We start from the raw sequence: 21,075 nt of genomic DNA on the forward strand, positions 1-21,075 counted from the left end.
AATAAGTGTATTCCTTCCACAGAACACGAACCGAACAAGGGGTGTAACCCACCCACCAGATCCAGGGAAAAGCTCTGGATGAATATTCTATGATTCCAGGAGGTAATCAAGTTACATTCCATAATATCTATCCATTTCCCACTGCCCACTCTCAAAGATGTTTTTTTTTTCCCTTTTGGATGCAGCATTTTGAAATTCCCAGGACTGAGTGATTGGTAAGACATCAGACTACTGGAAAAAGGTTGCTCCCTCAACGGTCTATATCAATTCATAGAATCATAGACGTTTACAGCACAGAAGGACGCCATTTCAGCCCATCATGTCCGTGCCAGCCAACAAGAAGCTATCCAGCCTAATCCCACTTTCCAGCTCTAGGTCTGTAACCCTGCAGGTTACAGCACTTCAAGTGCACATCCAAGTACTTTTTAAAATGTGGCGAGGGTTTCTGCCTCTACCACCCTTTCAGGCAGCAAGTTCCAGATCCCCACCACTCTCTCTGTGTGAAGAAACTTCCCCTCAAAGCCCCTCTAAACCTTCGACCAATTACTTTAAATGTATGCCCCCTGGTTGTTGACCCCTCTGCTAAGGGAAATAGGCCCTTTCTAGCCACATTATTTTATACACCTCAATGAGGTCTCCCCTCAGCCTCCGCTGTTCCAAGGAAAACAAACCCAGCCTATCCAAACTGTTCTCAGTTAAGATTCTCCACACCCGGCAACATCCTCGTAAATCTCCTCTGTACCCTCTCCAGTGCAATCACGTCATTCCTGCAATGTGGTGACCAGAACTGCATGCAGTTGTGGCTTAACCAGTGTTTTGTATAGTTCAAACATAAATCCCGCCCCCTCTTATATTCTATGCCTTGGCTAATAAAGGCAAGCATTCCATATGCCTTCTTAACCACCTTATCTAGCTGGTCTACTACCTTCAGGGATCTGTGGACATGCACTCCCAGGTCCCTTTGTTCCTCTACATTTCTCAGTGTTCTACCATCTAATGGGAGGGAGAAAGGCAGTCTTTTACACTTCTCCAAACCCACAATGTCAGAATGCAACATTCAACATGTGCACAAACACACAATTAGAAAATAACCCACCTAGGGTTTCAAAAGGCCAGAGACAGGAACTCCAGATCAAGCCCTAGGCAGTGGAGACTGGGAAAATCCGAGATTAGTATTGTACATCCAACACCATGATTCAAACCGCCTGGGAAAATGTAGTCAAGTGTTGACGTTTCAGCAAAAGTGAAAGTCGGCATATATATGAGTATCAAACCCAAGTTTTCATAAATCAAGAACTCCACAGCAGTATATTTAAATAGAAAGTAGCTCGACTGCAAGATTTACTATGCTTACCTTTTGTTCACCGGTTTCTCATCCTTTTCGTATGGTTTCACAAACCACTTCCCAATCCGCACAAAGTTCCTGTGTAACAAGCACCTTGCAGAAAGGAAAAAAGAGGAACACAAGGTCATGGATCAAAGAGCATTTGAATTGCAGGATTCGAAAATCTCTACACGACACTGTAAATATACAAACGGATTTAAAACAACTTTCCCCAGTAAAGAATACAAGAAGTTAGAATTTCTGATCCTGTTTAGAGGTGGGCTCCTGCCCAACATGCCGAGTTTATCACAGACAGACATGCTGAGCAAAGGCCATGCCATTCCCCATGGTGAGGGAGAAGGGAAGGCCAAAAATATACATTTAATCCAAGTTATTTTCATGTACTTTCAAGTGATCAGCTTTGGGCTGAGTGGCAGATTCCTTGGAATAGTTCGATCATCGGTCATGGTAAGACCCAGGTGAGGGGGGAGGGGGGGCGGGGGTGGTGGAGTTAAGAAAATGCTGCAAAAAAAACCTGACACCATTGTAAAAGTTATTCAAAACTCGCTGCAGCAGCCCTTCTACTGATCATTCCATTTCTAAATCAAGTCAACACAGATGCTATTTCAGTAACTGATTTCGAAACCCAGGAGAGAAAGTGTCTGCGCAAAATGCAGTGAAGTGGTCAAGAATATTTGTACTCAGGCTACTTGTTCATTGTTTTCCCAACTTTTCAAAAACCTAAAATTTCACAGGTCTCTAACAGTCTCTCTCAGTAGAGGCCATGGTGTAGGCACACTGCAAAAGCTCATCAATATACCATACAGCAAAGCGCAACAGATTGTGTAGAATGGAGGTCACAGAATTGGGATGGCCAGAGGGTGATCGTGGTCATTTCCACCCTTTACTGATTGTTTGCTGGAACTGTCGATGCAGCAATGGGTTAGTTACTACTGTTTTTAGATCTGGTACCGAGACAAAATTGAGAGTCATTTCAGCTCGAGAGTGTACACGATTATCTCAAAGCTGCAGCAGCTCACTGCACACTAACTTTTTTTTTTTGGGGGGGGGGGGGCAAGGTGGCTGGAGTCCATCTATGTCATTTGAGCAGTTACAGCTTCAAGCTGCACTGTGGGAGAAAGCCAACACCTTGTTTTGTTTTCAGCAGCGTGTGCTGTCACAAGAGCAAAAACTGACATTGCCAACATTTCCTCAAAGAAAATCTGCAGCATGTGTTTTGTTGCTCCTGCTACAAAGTGTAGAAGAACTTTCTATAACATGGTGGCATGCCATGTTAAAAAGCCAGAACAAGCTGTGGCAAAGAGAGAGCACACAGGTTGCTCATATCAGCAATTTCCCAAATGGCAAATCCCTCTTCTTTTTTAAAAAAATACACCACTGGGGCAAGACATTCACTACAGAAAGGCAAAAGAAAGTTATAATCAAGGAGCAAATCATTTCAGGCTGTTCTTGCAGACTGCTCGTCTATCTATGGGCAGCGCTGGGTGAAAATTACTTGTCAAAAATTACTAGAAGGCCCGGATGTTAAATCCACAATTTGGACAACTTTTGAACTTGGCTGGTTAGTTACCTCTAACCACTGGAACCAGCACAATATACATTACATATACTGCACTGATAAAGCAGAGTGCAGGGTAGCAGTTTGTTTGTAATAGCTTCAAAGTAAGCAACCAAAAGTAATTTCAATCCAGGCTTGTCATTAATCAGCTGGCCAGGGAGACAATACAGTGTCTGCATCCTGCTTGAAATAGCAGATACTCTTCTTTAAAATTAAACTTGCAATTGGAAGAGAACAAGGCAAACAAGTAGCTCACTAAACAACTATTAGTCTACTTGGGGATTCTTCATGGTTGTCTCTCCGTCCTCTCCTGAAGGAGGTGGCTCAGTCTGCAGTGAAGTTTCACATGTGTTATTCTGATGGCTAATCTGAATAAAATAGTTCTGCCATGGATGCCAGATACCTTCCAGCTCTTTGCCCTAGTGGCTGTCCTTTATGCATGTGCGAGGGCGGGGGGCAGGCTATTCAATTGTGGGAGGCATCAGAGGAGAATCCAATCCTGCCTCGCTTGCTGTCCACACTCTTACCAGCAGGATTCACTGGATAATAGTAATCTGTAAAACCTTCTCAACTAGCGTTTGGTTAGCACGGAAAGAAAGACAAGAAACAAAAACAGGAAAAGCCACAGGCAAATAAGGAATTCCACGGGGAAAGAAAACATTACACAGGGAGAAAAGAGGCAAAATTAGTAATCAACACCTGTGTGGTTTTTAAATTGTGTACTGGAGAGGCAAGAACAAAAACTACAATAGATATGATCATTACATGTAGCTGTTCAGGGAAAATGGGTGTAGATCTAGCAAGATTCACAGAAATTGAATTTAGCAGTGTGTGTGTGGGGGCGGGGAGGGAGGAAGAATGGTCAGAAGAAAGAAAATTTTTATGTACTTGATACGATAGGGTTAGGCCTACATGACCTGGGGATAGGAGGAGATAAGAATTTTGAGCAACTTATACTAGTTTTCGTGTTGGCGGAATTGTCTGGGTAGAGGACATGGCCGTGAGCATTAAAAAAAATGATGATAATTACTTTTTCCTCGACAGACTCCTTCTTCCAAGATTCATGGGGAATTGGTCATACTGTGAACCTGTAAAACATGCTCAGAGAGTGGCTCAGCTCTAAATTCTAAAGGATTCAACAGACTCCAGGTTGGCATCATCACATCTGTGTCAGCGGGGGTTGCTCATTTGGTAGCACTCTCTCATGCCCGAGTCAGAAGGTTGTGGGTTCTCTGGCAATATTTCAAAGAAGTGCAGAAGCGTTATCCCCGGTGTCCTGGCCAATATCTATCCCTCAACTGCAGAGATAGTGGATGCACTGGTATTAATGTTGGAGAATTCCCTAGAATATAGAACAGTCCCAAAGGATTGGAAGGTAGCAAACATAATCCCGCTAAAAAACAGGGAACTATAGGCCAGTTAGTCGAACATCAGTTGTAGGCAAAATGCTAGAATCTATTAGGGACATGGTAACAGGGCACTTAGAAAATCATATGATTAGGCAGCACCAACATGGTTTTATGAAAGGGAAATCGTGTTTGACAAATCTGTTTGTTTTTTGAAGATGTAACTAGCAGGATGAATAAGGAAGAATCAGTGGATGTAGCGTATTTAAATTTTCAAAAAGCATTCAATAAAGTGCCACACAAGAGATTATTACCCAAATTAGGACTCACTGGATTGGGTGTAATATTAGCACGGATTGTGGATTGATTAATGGACAGAAAACAGTAGGAATAAACGGGACTTTTTCAGGCTGGCAGGCTGCAACTAGCAGAGTACCGCAAGGATCAGTGCTTAGGCCTCAGTTATTTACAATCTATATTAATGACTTGGAGGAAGGAACTGAGTAACATATCCAAGTTTGCTGATGATACGAAATTAGGTGGGAAAGTAAGCTGTGAGGAGGACGCAAAGCTGAAGATATATATTACACATGCCAAATGGAATACAATGTGGGAAGTGTGAAGTTATCCACTTGAGGAAAAACAAAAAAAAGCAGAATTTTTTTTGAATGGAGACACATAGGGAAATGTTTGCACTCAGAGGGACCTGGGTGTCCTTGTACACGAATCACAGAAAGTTAACATGCAGGTACAGCAAGCAATTAGGAAAGCAAATAGTAGGTTAGCTTTTGTTATAAAAGGATTAAAGAAGTCTTACTACAATTATACAGGGCATTGGTGAGGCCACATGGGAGTAGTGTATAGTTCTCGTCTCCTTACCCAAGGAAAAACATACTTGCCTGAGGAGGGAGTGCAGCGAAGGTTCACTAGACTGGTTCTTGGGATGAGGGGATTGCCCTATGAGGAGAGATTAAGTAGACTAGGCCTATATTCTCCAGAGTTTAGAAGAATGAGAGGCGATTTAATTTAAAACATAAAATTCTTAAGAGTTTGACAGGGTTAATTGCTGGAAAAATGTTTCCCCTAGCTGGGGAATCTAGAACATGGGTTCAGAGTCACAGAATAAGGGGGTTCAGAGTTACAGAATAAGGGATAGGCCATTTAGAATAGAGATGGAGAAATTTCTTCACTCCAAAGGGTTGTGAATCTTTGGAATTCTCTACCCTAAAGAGCTGTGGATGCTCAGTAGAGATTGATAAATTTTGGGGAACGAAGGGAATTACAGGATATGGGGATAGTGCGGGAAGGTGGAGTTGAGGTAGAAGATTAGCCATGATCTTGTTGAATGGCAGAACAGGCTCGAAGGGCCAAATGGCCTGCTCCAGTTCCCATTTCTTATGTTCTTATGTTCAACATCGAAACCAGATTACCTGGTAATTATTACATTGCTGAGGGACCTTACTGTGCACAAATTACTGCTTTTCCTACATTACAACAGTGACTACACTTCAAAATGTACTGCATTGACTGTAAAGCTCTTTGGGACAGCCGGTGGTCATGAAAGGCTCTATATAAATGCAAGTCTTTCTTTCAGTTAATCTTCTACAACTATAGGACACCCAGATGCTGACTCACATTGTCCATATGCCTTATGACAAGCCAGGACAGGAAGAAAAATCGAAAGAGAGCAATTTCACAACTAAAATCAGGAGTTCGGTGGAAGAGGTTTGAACAAGGCTTTTGGCGCAATTTTACAAGTGTATTACAAACTGTACCAGAGCCTCAAAATAATGGCCCTCATCAGTAGCCATCTTGTGAGCTATTAAGAACCCCTCACTATAAAACGTAACCCTCTATTCCTAGCAGATGCTCAAATCCTCAAGAAAGATAGTGATACCGGTATAATTTTAGTTCTCTGCTAAGAAAGTACACAAAATGGTTATTGTCATTTATTTTTTTCTTCAAATTTCCAGGATGGACGTTTCGTCAGTGTGCTAAAATCAAGAACCTGGCATATGAGTAGTACATGGAGACAAAAAGCAGTCCAACAGCAAAGGAGATAAAAATGAACTCCATTCTTACATATTTCACCTAATCAAAACCAATTCCCCTCATCAACAGCTGTAACTAGCTGTTACAGTAATTTTTTTTTTAAAAAAGCATCTTTGTTCAAGAACAAATTCTTTGAGAGCGGGAAGTTGAAAAGCAAGCAGGATGATTGGTGACGGGGGGGGGGGGGGGAAGCAAAAACGTTTGAGATGGAAGGAGGGAACAATCTCCAACTTCGAGCACCGTATCTACTTCTAGTCATCTGCACCACACCCACCTAAAGTTGATAGAACATTATGTAATGTTGTCAAGTCAATATTTAAAAATCAAAACACTCAGCTGGGTGGCAAGAGAGCACTATAATTAGCCTCAGCGCCCTGGTTAAAGGAGCAGCAATTTCTGCAAGTTGCTTCCTCCAAACTGAGGGAGTTAGATGTGGCCCTTATGGCTAACGGGATCAAGAGGTATGGATTGAAAGCAGGAATGGGGTACTGAGGTTGCAGGATCAGCCATGATCATATTGAATGGTGGTGCAGGCTCAAAGGGGCGAATGTCCTGCTCCTGCACCTATTTTTTAATGTTTCTATGAATCTCTCAGGAAGGGTCTTATACTAGAAATATCAACCAGGTTTTTCACTTTACAGATATTGACAGACCTGGATGTATTTTTAGCATTTTCTGTTTTTGGTTCAGATTGCCAGCAATTTTTCCCCTATTTGCATCCTACTTGATCAAGTTTCCGTATATAGTCCAGCAAAAAAAAAAATCTGGCAATTTTTTTTGAAATTCCTATTCAAATGGCTTTCAATTATAAATGTTTGAAGTTAACAATTTCTATTCTATATTAAACTAAAGTTACTGAATCCAGCTCTCATTTTTAAAGCTGTCCCAATTATTGCCAGAATATTATTTTAATAGTAATGTACACCACAGGATGGAATTTTGGACTGAAAACAGCAGCTTCTCCACTTTCTGAAGACCACTCCTTTCATTCCAGACAGCAAGTTAAAAACAGAAATCTATAAAACAGACATCCCACAGCCTAATGCATGTGAATTCTTACAGGACTGGACATTAAAAATAGCAAAATATTTTTTGCTAGATTCAAGCAAAGTTTATTTTAATAAATCTGCAATGGTTCTTCAGTGACAGCACATCACACAGGGCTTGGTATACAATGCATAACAGTGTCACAGGTAGTGCATAGATCACAATTCTAGTCAGGCACATAAAAAGGAGACATGCAAGAGCAGGAGGCAGTTCAGAGAAGAGCCGCGATGATCCCCCTCACGTCAGAGGTTATGAGGAAAGACTGGAGAAACAAGACTTTCCAGCGTTGAAAGAAGGACATAGAGATGTGATCTCATTATAATATACAAGATAGTAAACCGTATGGAAAAGGCAAACTGTGAATATTACTTCAAAGTAAACCGTGAAAGAAAGTCGTGAGACTCTGGTTTTAAACTGGTAAAATGCAAATTTAGGACTGATTTCATACAAAAACTGGTCAATAATTGGCATGGGCTTTCAGGTAAAATAATGAAATCATTCAAGAAAAAAAAAAGTATGCACTGCAGTGAGGGAGCTTAGGGTCTTTCTGATTTGAAGATGGGCTAAATAGCCTTCCTTGTCCATTCGTCCACTCAGCTGTGGCTCGTTGCTAGCACACTCGCCTCCAAGTCAGAAGGTTGTGGGATCAAATCCCACTCGTAGACCGGAGTACAAAAATCTAGACCGACACTCCAGGACAGTACTGAGCAAGTGCTGCACTGTCGCAGGTGCCATCATTCAGATGAGACGTTAAACACAGGACCCGTCTGCTCTCTCGGGTGGATATAAAAGATCCCATGGCACTATTTCAAAGAAGAGTAGGGGATTTATCCCGAGTGTCCCGGCCAATATTTATCCCTCAATCAACATCACTAAAACAGATTATCTGGTCATTATCACATTGCTGTTTGTGAGAGCTTGCTGTGCGCAAATTGGCTGTCGCTTTTCCTACATTACAACAGTAAGTACACTTCAAAAAATACTTCATTGGTTGTGAAAGACGCTATATAAATGGAAGTCTTTTATTTATATCTTGCTGGCATTGACGATCATAAGTGGTAATTGCATGTCTGGCATAACAACTAATTTCTTCAGTCAGGTGGATCAACATGTGTTCATCCTATATGGTGCCTGGGCTACATGTAGAATGCTGATTTATCAGTCGATTATTGACCGTTGGCCAGAAACAGACAAGATTCTGGCAAATTTCTCTTGGCCCAAGGCCGAACACATGATTTTCATTTTAGCTTGGTTCATTTTTAATACTGTAAATTAAACATAATTAAATGCAGCTGACACTCAAATCACAATGTTTGCCAATTACCGAATCAGTGATTGACACAAGTTGCACAATACATTTATTAAACTGGAGTAAAAGGCTACTGAAAAAAAGAAGTGTTACAACCTTGCATATTAAATCCTTATTAGCTTATCAAGCACTTAGCTATGAGTGGCAAGGAGCAGCCCTATTGTTTACGTACTGAATTGTATAATAATCTGGCAGGGCACCATTCATTTGGCAAAAGAGGAATGGAAAATACAGAGATGTCCCAGCTTTCGGTTAGGACACTACCAGCCTCCAATTGTGTCCAAGGCTGGGACCGAATTAACTATATTAAGCAAATTAGAACAGGTAAAAGTCAACTGCAGAAAATAAAAATATGAAATTTACCAAAGAAAATACTAAAGTTAGAAAATAATGCATCTGCATATAGACAAGGGATCTCATTTATGGGTGGGGAGGGGAGGAGGGTGTTTAAGGCGGTTAGTCTCTGTATTCAATCTGCACGACAGGATGCAATGCAAAATCAATTCATAGTTGAGAAAATGTGTCGTAAGTAAGGCGGTGTGATGAATTGCAACATAGCCCTCTGAAACCTGGGCCCCAGTCCATCTTGCACTGCTCAAATGAAAGCCTCCTCTCTGATGACTGTTTATGTAATGAGCTTAGAACCATAGCAATCCAGCTACAAGCAAACAGGAGTCCAAGACACATGACTACCCCTAATTGGCACACTTTGGGAAGTTCACTCAAAAGACGAGATATTTTACTGGTACAGGAAATGGAAAGGTCACGAGTGCAATGAAATTCTTCTGCAAGTGGTTAAGATGCATTGCTGGGGCAAGTGTAATGAGGTTTCCTCTGCATCTATTCTACATTATAACTATTACGTATCCCCAAATTGCTCAATGAAAATACTGATGCAAAATATTAATATTTACAAGAGCATCCAACTTTCTTCATCACAAGCTTCAACCTTCCCAATCCCCCTCAACCACACCACAGCCTAATTTTCCTCAAACAATATTTTGCAGTTTGAATTCAGGAAGATCGGAGTTTTGCCCTAGAAAAAGGAATAATGCTGACAAGGCAGAAAAAAAATTGTATACAAATCTAAACTTTTTCAAAATGGTTTGAAGTGCTGTGGTCAGTAGAGTATGTCAGTAACAGACATACCAAGCAAGCTCCACTGTATTTCAAACAGTTGTTGTAGGATATTATAGCACATACCTTTCCAGCAAGTTGTGAATGGCCTTAAAAAGCAGCGTTCGGCACTCGTAAGACAGTCCCTGTTCCCACAATCCGTCCTCTTCAACTGCAAAATGAAAAAGCAATTAAAAAGTTAACATCTCCTGACAAAACGCAAGAAAAATCTACATACTGAAGACAACTTGCATTTAGTTATCACAGGAAAATAAACGGTTGATCACAGCCATTCTGACTGCTGCTCTCCCTTCCATCCCTCACGAAACCACTTAGATCAGGGGTGTCCAAACTGTGGCACACAATCACCGGATACAGAGTCCTAGTTGCACTTATATTTTTTGTTCGCTATTTTTGTCCTATTCAAATTTTCGGCACCTGGATGTTGGGTTAAGTTCTATTGGCGCATTGATCCTAAATCACAATACCAAGATCTATCAACTTGACCTGGTGAAAATGAATGGAAACCTGGATTTCAACTTCATATTCTATGCACCTACACGGCCCACAAAAATAAAGATTTGACGACCCTTACTTGAATATTACTGAGGCATACATAGCCAAAACTAAAACAGGTAAATACCAGGAATCACAAGTCAATATACTTTTTTTTTTAAAAAGCGGTCATCTTTAATGAGAATGATGTAAATTACATTTCACTTTTTTTTCCAGAGCTTTCTTGCATTTCAATCTTGACATCCTTGCTATAATCAATGTAGACATATCCAAGAGTGGTCCACAATCATGACTAAAATGTCTAGGTTGCTCGAATGGGTCTTCAAAACTCAGATATAAACTTGCTGTTGCAAGTGATGTAGTATCCTAGATACATCTTACAGAACCGGTCAAGTGAACAAGCTCTGCCTGGGGTTGCGAATCAGATTTACTTGTCCTTTCTGTCTCCCATCCCCAAGTGCCCATCCTCAGGCCTGATCTGAAAATCCATGGAGAAGAATAGCACACTCAACCGTTGAGCGTATTTTACAACTCCCATCAAGAGAAGAATAGAATCACAGAATCATAGAAATTTACAGCATGGAAGGCGGCCATTTCAGCCCATCGTGTCCGTGCCGACCGACAAACAGCTATCCAGCCTAATCCCACTTTCCAGCTCTTGGTCCGTGGCCTTGTAGGTTATGGCATTTCAAGTGCATATCCAAGTACTTTTTAAAATGTGAGGGTTTCTGCCTCTACCACCCTTTCAAGCTGCGAGTTCCAGACCCCCACCACTCTCTGGGTGAAAAAAAATCCCTTCAAATCTCCTCTAAACCTCCTACCAATTACTTTAAATCTATGCCCCCTGGCTGTTGATTCCTCTGCTAAGGGAAATAGATCCTTCCTATCCACTATCTAGGCCCCTCATAATTTTATACACCTCAATAAGGTCTCTCCTCAGCCTCCTCTGTTCCAAAGAAAACAACCCCAGCCTATCCAATCTTTCCTCATAGCTAAACTTCTCCAGTCTCGGCAACATCCTCGTAAATCCTCTGTACCTTCTCCAGTGCAATGACATCTTTCCTGTAATGTGGTGACTAGAACTGCACGCAGTACTCCAAGCTGTACAAAACAGCATAACTCCCCTGCTCTTGTATTCTTGTAAGAATTGTGATTACTGAATAAAACTAGTTAGCATCTGGAAATATAAAACTAACAAAAACTCTATAGATATATATATAAAATTAACAGGAATGGAAAAAAGTACCTACAAACTATTTTGATACTGTAGTTGAATAGTGCTCAAACCACAAGTGGAGCAGAGCTCAAGCCACAGGAAGTATTAAACTCATAACTGTCCCAAGCCTTGCCGTCTGAGCAAGCAGGTTGCAGTGTTGGGAGAATTGCGTCAGGTTGATGGGAGTACTGAAGCAAAGCAAGATGTTCCTTCTCCAAGTGAGAGTACATTCTGTCCAAAAAGGAAAGAATACTTAAAAAAAAATATTAGTGGAGCTGATATTAAATCTCAGTCACCAGTCAGACATGCACTCATTCAATGCATAGGCTTTACATTGAACTGTTTCTCAATTTTTTTTTAATAAATCACAATTATTTTCTTACATTTCTGGCTTTCAAAATTTGGCAGGGGGAGGGGAGAAAACAAGGCATAATTCAATTCAAATGTAGAAAATATGATAAAAATATCCCCACTACAAAGAAAAATTGTACACTATTGTGCATCAGATTAGACTTCTATCACACTGCAGTTTTTATAATGCCCAACAGAACAACTTTTTTTTTAAAAAGTAGTGAAAGTTACTGTAAAAGGTAACTGTTGGATAAACAACTGTCTGGCAGTAAATTCAAGAGCAATTTTGCTGGTGTTACACACTCGATTTGTGAAGTCACACCATAATTAATCAATTGAATTGCTGCCTTCTATCAGCTGCCTGTTATCATGCATACAATTAAGGCTAGATATCCAGCAATATTATTAAACTGGTATAGTACAAATCAGCTACCTCGAGGGTCCAAAATTCAGGTGGTTACTATTGTGTGTGTCAAATGGATGTACTTTTACAGCAACGTGTTAGTTGTACTATAATATAAATAAAAACTATTTGCTGCCAAGTAGCACACCTAGTAATTCTGCAAGCAATTATCCTTAACCAGGCAATGAAATGGTGTTTATAACCATCACTGTCAACATGAAGGTGATCACACAGTGCAGTTATCTGCACTTGAAATTTTCTCTGGTTAAGCATTCAACAGCTAAGAGGCAAGGTGTGGTTCCCATGCAGGAGCCTGTTAAAAAGGAAGAGAAGTACCATTTCAAGAAGTCTAGCATTAGGGAGGGTGGGATCAGTTAAGTAGCAAGTTTTGACACTCTTGGCAGACCTTGAAGAAGCTGAGCATTTGTAGAACAGAAAACTGCAACTGCTGCCAAAAGCAGGCAGCAGCAGCTCAGTAAACATTAACGCAATTGCATTTACCAATGGACTTTAACAAGGCAGTAAACACCTCAACAATCCAAGCAGAGGTCAAGTTTTATAAATCTTATTTATATTTGCATTACATATTTGTACATGGATTTCAGATTATACCCAAACCGAATGGATGTCGACAGGTAAGTAACTTACAACTATGAATAATGGCTCTTGTAAATTGCTAGGACACTGATGTGATGCATTTGGTTAAGCTTAACAAAATGTTCTGGATAAAATTTCAGAATTTAAAAATTTGTACAATTCTCATCTCCCCTATTAGAAAGGACTACAATTCCCCAATGAGAGTCAAATCAATCAATCTGGGGATAGTCAGTGGTTTAAAACCAGTGAAATAAACTCTACTGCCATTTGCAAAAAGATCTTGGAAAAACCAACAATCCATTTAAAAGTTGGCAGATACCCAACGGTGTTGCAGAAACTGCCACAACTTGCTTTTCATGGAACGATTTGTTCCACACAATGTGTAAAAGACAAGCTGTTTTAAAAGATGGCTGGTTTCCCCTTGGACAATTTCATAATTGGAAAATACCAAGGCACTGCATAAATCACTAAGATTATCCTGTTCACCAACTAAGTAAAAAGGGTTTTGGAAGTGTAAATTTTCATTGCAGACTCACTGGTATTTGTATTTCAGTGTTGCTGGGATGCATGCCATTTAATAAGAGGATCACCAACAACTTTCGGAATAAGCAGTAATAAAACATTCAGGTCCCATTCAATCTTCTGGGACTGTAAACCATCCTGTACAAGTTCTGGCAAACAATCTGGAAACAAATTCATTGCAGAATCTACAACTTTCTAATTAGAGTTGCAGCAAACCTGTATACTTAAGCCTTACCAATGCTTTGAACAGTATTTTGTGGCATACAAATGCAGGAAATACAGGAACACAAGTGCCAAAGGCTGCAAAAAAAACCACTTGGGGTCAGAAGCTCAAATGAATATTTGGCACCCAACAATAGAAAGCCAAAATGCAGCTGGAGTGAACAGAGTGCCAGAGATTTGAGCTTCGTTACAGCCCTACACACAACACAATATACATTCAACCACCCATGTAGAGTTGCTACTCCAGTGTTGCAACACAATTTTCCTGATGCCACTCAGCAGGACATGAACACAAGGGAACAAAGAGCTCGTGAAACATAGAACAGATACATTTTCATAAAAACAAAAAGTTACTAAGTAACGAAAAACTCCTGGTCAGAGTTCACGGTTGTAATACAATATTACTATTTAAACAACATTCACAAACAGTGTATACACACTAACTCTTTCACTGGGATGCAGCCTTCTAATACTTTAGCAGTGCTGTCACTAGGTATATTTTACACATCAGTACCAATGCCAGTGCCAAGGAGAGTTTTTAAAAAGTTATACTTTTGTTAAGCCACGGTCTGCTTGTGTGATACTGGATTTATCACTTCACTTCGCAAATTACAAACCAGTACTACAGCTCAATAGTCTCTCCATACAGATTTGGAAAGACAACCTAGACCTCTAACATTCCACGATTCAATGGTTGAAGAAACCATGGTGGATTTCCCCCCAACCCAATATTCAAGATGTATCTGGGAGACTTAGTTCAGCTCCCACACACAAACCTGACTTGGAAATATAATCGGCCATTTGTTCATTGTCGCTGGGTCAAAATCCTGGAATTCCCTGCCCAACCACACTGAGAGCACCTTCACCTCACTGGACTGCAGCGGTTCAAGGCAGCAACTCACCACCACCTTCGAGGGTAATAAGAGAATATGAAATAAATGCTGGCCTAGCCAGCGACACCCACATCCCATGAACAAATAAAAAAAGTCCATGTACATTGCCGACTGTTCTTCCAACGCTGATTGTATTTGTATATTGTAGATTCGAAGGATATTCCACAAGTGTTGGTAGTCAGCAAGCACACTTAACAGAAGAGAGACAGACAGACAGAAAAAGTACAACCCACAGCACCTGAGCTACAGGGGGAGCAACAAAAAAAAAAATTCAAGGAAAATGAAGTGACTTGTGCGCAAACCAACCAGCTAAAAATCATGAAACTGCTACCCAGCGTAGGAATCACACTGTGGTTACTTGCTGTTAGACTCTCACTGTGCAACCTGTGTGTTTTCTGCAACATGTCCTGTAAATAGAGCAGCCAAGCAGAGGGTCTGCATCGCTGGCAGCTGAATCTACATTCTCTAGCCACAGAATTTTCTTTGGCTTGCTGCAGAATTAGAGGCTTTAGCTTTGCACAAGTTTCCCCCCTTTCAAAATTCCCCCTCCCTCCCAACTTCAATAATTCAAGAGGGTATTGCATGGAATAAGTCTTACATCCCCATTACACTTTACAGAAATCCTAGCAACATTTAATATTCTGTACTTGCTACAATAAAGGTTACATTAATTGTTGAATTGTGATAAAAATAGAATTCAGGAAGTGTTTGCAATAGAAAATATTTCCCTTGGAATTTTTTTTGCAAAGATGCAAAAATTGGATTACAATACTCAAAAAGATCAAGATTAAACACCAATTGTCCATTTAAACATTTCCACAGATACACAACCATTCCTTCATAACCAAAACATAGCCAAAAGTAAATTACCAGCACCTCCCTTGTAGGAAAACATTCCACCCCGTACCATTACACTTCCTGAATTTACTAATTTCAAATGCTTCCCAAATTTTGAAACAAATAAAAAAGTTTCAGGTTAAATGTTAAATTACAGCAATGTTTACCAGATGGCTAGATAATCGGTTACCGCAATCTGAATGATGACAGTGAGAAACAAAGTGTATGGAGAATAGGTTATATTGCAATCATCATCATTTCCACCCACCCCCACCAGTGTCATTTTCACAACATCCAGTAACATGGACAGCTTTCCAAAAGTGGTTTGAAGTTCCTAAATGTAACTTGGCGTTGTTTTAGATGCAATTCCAAGATGGTTTTCCTTTTATAAAATTACTGCGTAAACATGGCATACTCTACATTTACACCATTAAAAATTATAGCAGAATATATTATAATCAAAGGAGCAGGTAGATTTTTTTTTAAAAAAGGAGATATAGATATGTAGCCTGCATATGGATAGAAGATCACGGTTATCATTTATATCTGTGCTCTTCCAATTCTGGCTCGAGCATCCCCGATTGTAATCGCTCCACTATTGGTGGCTGTGCCTCCAGTTGGCAAAGCTCCAAGCTCTGGAATTCTCTCCCTAGTGTCAGCTGTGGCTCAGTGGATAGCACTCCTGAGTCAGAAGTTCCACTCCAGGAACTCGAGCACAAAAATAAAATCTAGACTGACACTCCAGCGCAGTGCTGAGGGAGCCTCTGTCAAGAGGTGCCGTATTTCAGACGAGACGTTAAACCGAGGCACCGTCTGCTCTCTCACATGGACCAAAAAGATCCCATGGCACTATTTCAAAGAAGAGCATGGGGGGGGGGGGTTATCACCAGTGAACTGGGGCCAATATTTATCCCTCAAATCAACATAACAAAAAACCCTGTTTACCTGGTCATTATCACATTGCTGTGCGTGGGAGCTGGTTTGTGCATAAATTGGCTGCTGCATTTCCTACATTACAGTGACTACACTCCGAAAGTACTTTATTGGCTGTAAAGCGCTTTGAGCTGTCCGGTGGTCGTGAAGGGCGCTGTATAAATCCAAGTCTTTCTTTGCTGCACATCTCTCTTTCTCTCCTTTAAGATGCTCCTTAAAACCTACTACTTTGACCAAGCTTTTGGTCATCTGCCCAAATGTGGCTTGATGTCAGCTTTTATTTTATAATGCTCGTGAAGAGCCTTGTGATGTTTTATGTTAAAGGCGCTATATGAATACAAATTGGCGTTGTAGAGTTCCGATTTTTTTATCTGAAATTTCTGGCAGTCAACCAATCAGCAGTAACCATTTTCAAACTATCCAAGCCCACGGCTGACATCGGGATCTGTATTTAGTGCAATTCAGAGTGCATGGTTAGGTGATAAAACGATCTGATAAAATTTGCAGGGGATACCACAAGGATGCTGGAGCTCTCTTCTGAGAGAGACAAGACTGCAAAATACATGTGTGAGCAACACTGGGCCCGTTTAGTGTTTCATTCACAGAATGGGCAAATTAAAAACTTGGTTGAAGAAAATGTAGTGAAAAGGTGGATTTACTTGAAGTTCCTGCAAATCAGAGGAGGTATATAGCAGTTACATGCAGTGATTAAGCATATTATGCAGATTTGCAGGATTGAGAACAAGTAATGAATTTGAATAAACTAGGGCAACAATAGCAATGAGTGAAAAGGATAATGAGGGTTTTATTTTATCGCTGGTGTGCTTCATTCAGCTCTCTGCAAAATTTATTTTGAAAAAGCAACAGTGATCATATAATGCACCTCACAGCTGTCAAACATAAAAAGATGGTGACAAAAAAAAAGAAAAGTAAACTACACCTTTTCTTTCACGCATTCTGCGACAAATATAACAAAGCAATTTTTGAAAGTTGCAAAGTAGTTCCATATATAAAGCCAGAACAATTCCAGACTTAAATTTTGGTACAACTTTATAATGAACATTATAAATACTGTCATCACAATGTCATAACAAGGTTTGAAGTGCTGGGAATAGGATAATCTTCCTGCATAATTTTACCAGTCTTCCAAAATAAACTTCCTTTTAAATTTGGCAGACATTGCATAATTATGATTAAATGCAAGATTTATTTCTGTACTTCATAACTTGATGGTAGCTTGCAGCTTAGCATCGGTTTTTGATTGGGAAAACAAGACAGTTTGTATTTTTCGCACTCTCCTCACCCTATCCCATGTCTAGAAAAGCAAACAGGAATCCTTGCTCCCATAGCTCAGCCAAGAATGCTTTGCACTAGCTGCCAAGAGATCCACAAGAGTAATCTAGGATTACTCAGGTGCTTGTAGAAAATGGGTGACCTCCAACCGCTTGCTGCCTTCCCCACAACCTAGCTAGAACATGTCATGTGAGAAAGTGCAGGTACAAAGCTACGTCCTTCTATTACATAGAAACATAGAAAATAGGTGCAGGAGTAGGACATTCGGCCCTTCGAGCCTGCACCACCATTCAATGAGTTCATGGCTGAACATGCAACTTCAGTACCCCATTCCTGCTTTCTCGCCATACCCCGTGATCCCCCTAGTAGTAAGGACTTCATCTAACTCTTTTTTGAATATATTTAGTGAATTGACCTCAACAACTTTCTTGGTAGAGAATTCCACAGGTTCACCACTCTCTGGGTGAAGAAGTTTCTCCTCATCTCGGTCCGAAATGGCTTACCCATTATCCTTAGACTGTGACCCCTGGCTCTGGACTTCCCCAACATTGGGAACATTCTTCCTGCAGCTAACCTGTCTAAACCCGTCAGAATTTTAAACGTTTCTATGAGATCCCCTCTCATTCTTCTGAACTCCAGTGAATACAAGCCCAGTTGATCCAGTCTTTGATATGTCAGTCCCGCCATCCCGGGAATCAGTCTGGTGAATCTTCGCTGCACTCCCTCAATATCAAGAATATCCTTCCTCAAGTTAGGAGACCAAAACTGTACACAATACTCCAGGTGTGGTCTCACCAAGGCCCTGTACAACTGTAGCAACACCTCCCTGCCCCTGTACTCAAATCCCCTCGCTATGAAGGCCAACATGCCATTTGCTTTCTGAACCGCCTGCTGTACCTGCATGCCAACCTTCAATGAGTGATGTACCATGACACCCAGGTCTCGTTGCACCTCCCCTTTTCCTAATATGTCACCATTCAGTTAATAGTCTGTCTCTCGGTTTTTACCACCAAAGTGGATAACCTCACATTTATCCACATTATACTTCATCTGCCATGCATTTGCCCACTTACCTAACCTATCCAAGTCACTCTGCAGCCTCATAGCATCCTCCTCGCAGCTCACACTGCCACCCAACTTAGTGTCATCCGCAAATTTGGAGATACTACATTTAATCCCCTCGTCTAAATCATTAATGTACAATGTAAACAGCTGGGGCCCCAGCACAGAACCTTGCGGTACCCCACTAGTCACTGTCTGCCATTCTGAAAAGTACCCATTTACTCCTACTCTTTGCTTCCTGTCTGCCAGTTCTCAATCCACGTCAGCACACTACCCCCAATCCCATGTGCTTTAACTTTGCACATTAATCTCTTGTGTGGGCCCTTGTTGAAAGCCTTCTGAAAGTCCAAATACACCACATCAACTGGTTCTCCCTTGTCCACTCTACTGGAAACATCCTCAAAAAATTCCAGAAGATTTGTCAAGCATGATTTTCCTTTCACAAATCCATGCTGACTTGGACCTATCATGTCACCTCTTTCCAAATGCGCTGCTAGGACATCCTTAATAATTGATTCCATCATTTTACCCACTACCGTCACTCCAACTGGCATCCTGGTGTAATATTTCTTAAGTCTTCAATATGAATATATGCAAGTTGGCACATCAACTCGAAACTTGAAATATGATTCTGCAGAATAAAAATTACATTTAATTCCAAGTGCATCACGAAGACATTTTTCCGTAATGGCAGGTCTGTGTTCTGTAATTAATTTTCATTAACATTTGTGGTAACTTTTCAAACAAAACTAAAATTTTTGATCCTCAACGTGATTAACTCCCAAGCACCAAGGGAGAGAAAATGGCCAGCCTTGTGCAAGTTTTTTCAGCGATATTTTGCCTTTTTTGTCAGCAAAAGGTACTCACTAAATTGGCCAAAGTTAACAAATGGCGGTTTTGAAATACTGCCAAAAAACAGATCAACAACATGCAACACCAAAAAAATACACACCACTTAAAATTGGCCGTTCAGCGAGCCCGTACTGAGGGTGAAAAACTATCACCCGAGAAAAGCCTGTGTTGAAGCCCCATAAACAGCGGTAGGTATGAAGACCTACAAAAAAGGTAAGTTGAAGTTTTTATTTTTGAATTCTTATTCAGAGATTCATTAGTTAAGTGTATGGTGAATGTTTTCTGGGGTTTTTTTGTGTGTGTGTTTTCTCCCCTCCCAGGGCCTGTACTTTTGGCGGTGATAGGCCTCAGGCTAAAGTTGTCGAGGACCGCGGTTTCCACCGCGAATTCTTGTGCAACACCGATTTTTACCATCGAGCACATTTTTTGGCCAATTTTACCCCCTTAAAAAAAGTCTATGTTTTTTGTGGTATTTTTTTTCCGTAAAATAGAACAGCTCCCCATAACCCTTAATTCCCTTATTGGTTAAAAATCTATCTGTGACTTGAATACATTCAATGAGCTAGCCTCACCTGCTTCCTTGGGCAGAGAATTCCACAGATTCACAACCCTCTGGGAGAAGAAATTCCTTCTCAACTCGGTTTTAAATTGGCTCCCCCATATTTTGAGGCTGTGCCCCTAGTTCTAGTCGCCCCGACCAGTGGAAACAACCTCTCTGCCTCGATCTTGTCTATCCCTTTCATTATTTTAAATGTTTCTATAAGATCACCCCTCATCCTTCTGAACTCCAACGAGTAAAGACCCAGTCTACTCAATCTATCATCATCAGGTAACCCCCTCATCTCCGGAATCAGCCTAGTGAATCGTCTCTGTATCCCCTCCAAAGCTAGTATATCCTTCCTTAAGTAAGGTGACCAAAACTGCGGCCTCACCAATTCCCTGTACAGTTGCAGCAGGACCTCCCTGCTTTTGTACTCCATCCCTCTCGCAATGAAGGCCAACATTCCATTCGCCTTCCTGATTACCTGCTGCACCTGCAAACTAACTTTTTGGGATTCATGCACAAGGACCCCCAGGTCCCTATGCACCGCAGCATGTTGTAATTTCTCCCCATTCAAATAATATTCCCTTTTACTGTTTTTTTTTTCCCAAGGTGGATGACCTCACACTTTCCGACATTGTATTCCATCTGCCAAACCTTAGCCCATTCGCTTAACCTATCTAAATCTCTGCAGCCTCTGTGTCCTCTACACAACCCGCTTTCCCACTAATCTTTGTGTCATCTGCAAACTACACTCTGTCCCCTCTTCCAGGTCATCTATGTATATTGTAAATAGTTGTGGTCCCAGCACAGAAAAAAAAAGGCCAAAAATGGAATTTCTAGTCCCAAGGTCCTTAACTACTTCAAAAACCAGGACAAAAGTATGGTTTTAAAATGTTATAACAGAAATTATATTCAACTACAAAAACAGTTGCTGCATTCTTGGGCAAATTACATTCGGTTTCTCCTTAAAATTATAAACATTGAAAATAAAATGTAAAAGTTATAAAAATATTATGTAATTCTCAAAATGGCCAGCTACAAATCCAGCCATGCAGTCAGGG

General features: G+C 40.7%; 1 protein-coding gene across 1 annotated transcript in view; it reads right to left on the minus strand.

Moving 5' to 3' along the window:
* Nucleotides 1-21,075, minus strand: part of med13a (mediator complex subunit 13a) — a 129,892-nt gene that overhangs the window by 96,793 nt on the left and 12,024 nt on the right. The window contains exons 2-4 of the mRNA XM_070858001.1: nt 13,447-13,573; nt 9,861-9,945; nt 1,355-1,438 (exon numbers count right to left, since the gene is read on the minus strand). Coding sequence (XP_070714102.1) covers nt 1,355-1,438; nt 9,861-9,945; nt 13,447-13,573 — 296 coding nt within the window. The remainder of the gene's footprint in view (nt 1-1,354; nt 1,439-9,860; nt 9,946-13,446; nt 13,574-21,075) is intronic.

Source organism: Pristiophorus japonicus, chromosome 16 (assembly GCF_044704955.1).
Source record: "Pristiophorus japonicus isolate sPriJap1 chromosome 16, sPriJap1.hap1, whole genome shotgun sequence".
In the NCBI taxonomy this organism is placed as follows: Eukaryota; Metazoa; Chordata; class Chondrichthyes; family Pristiophoridae; genus Pristiophorus; species Pristiophorus japonicus.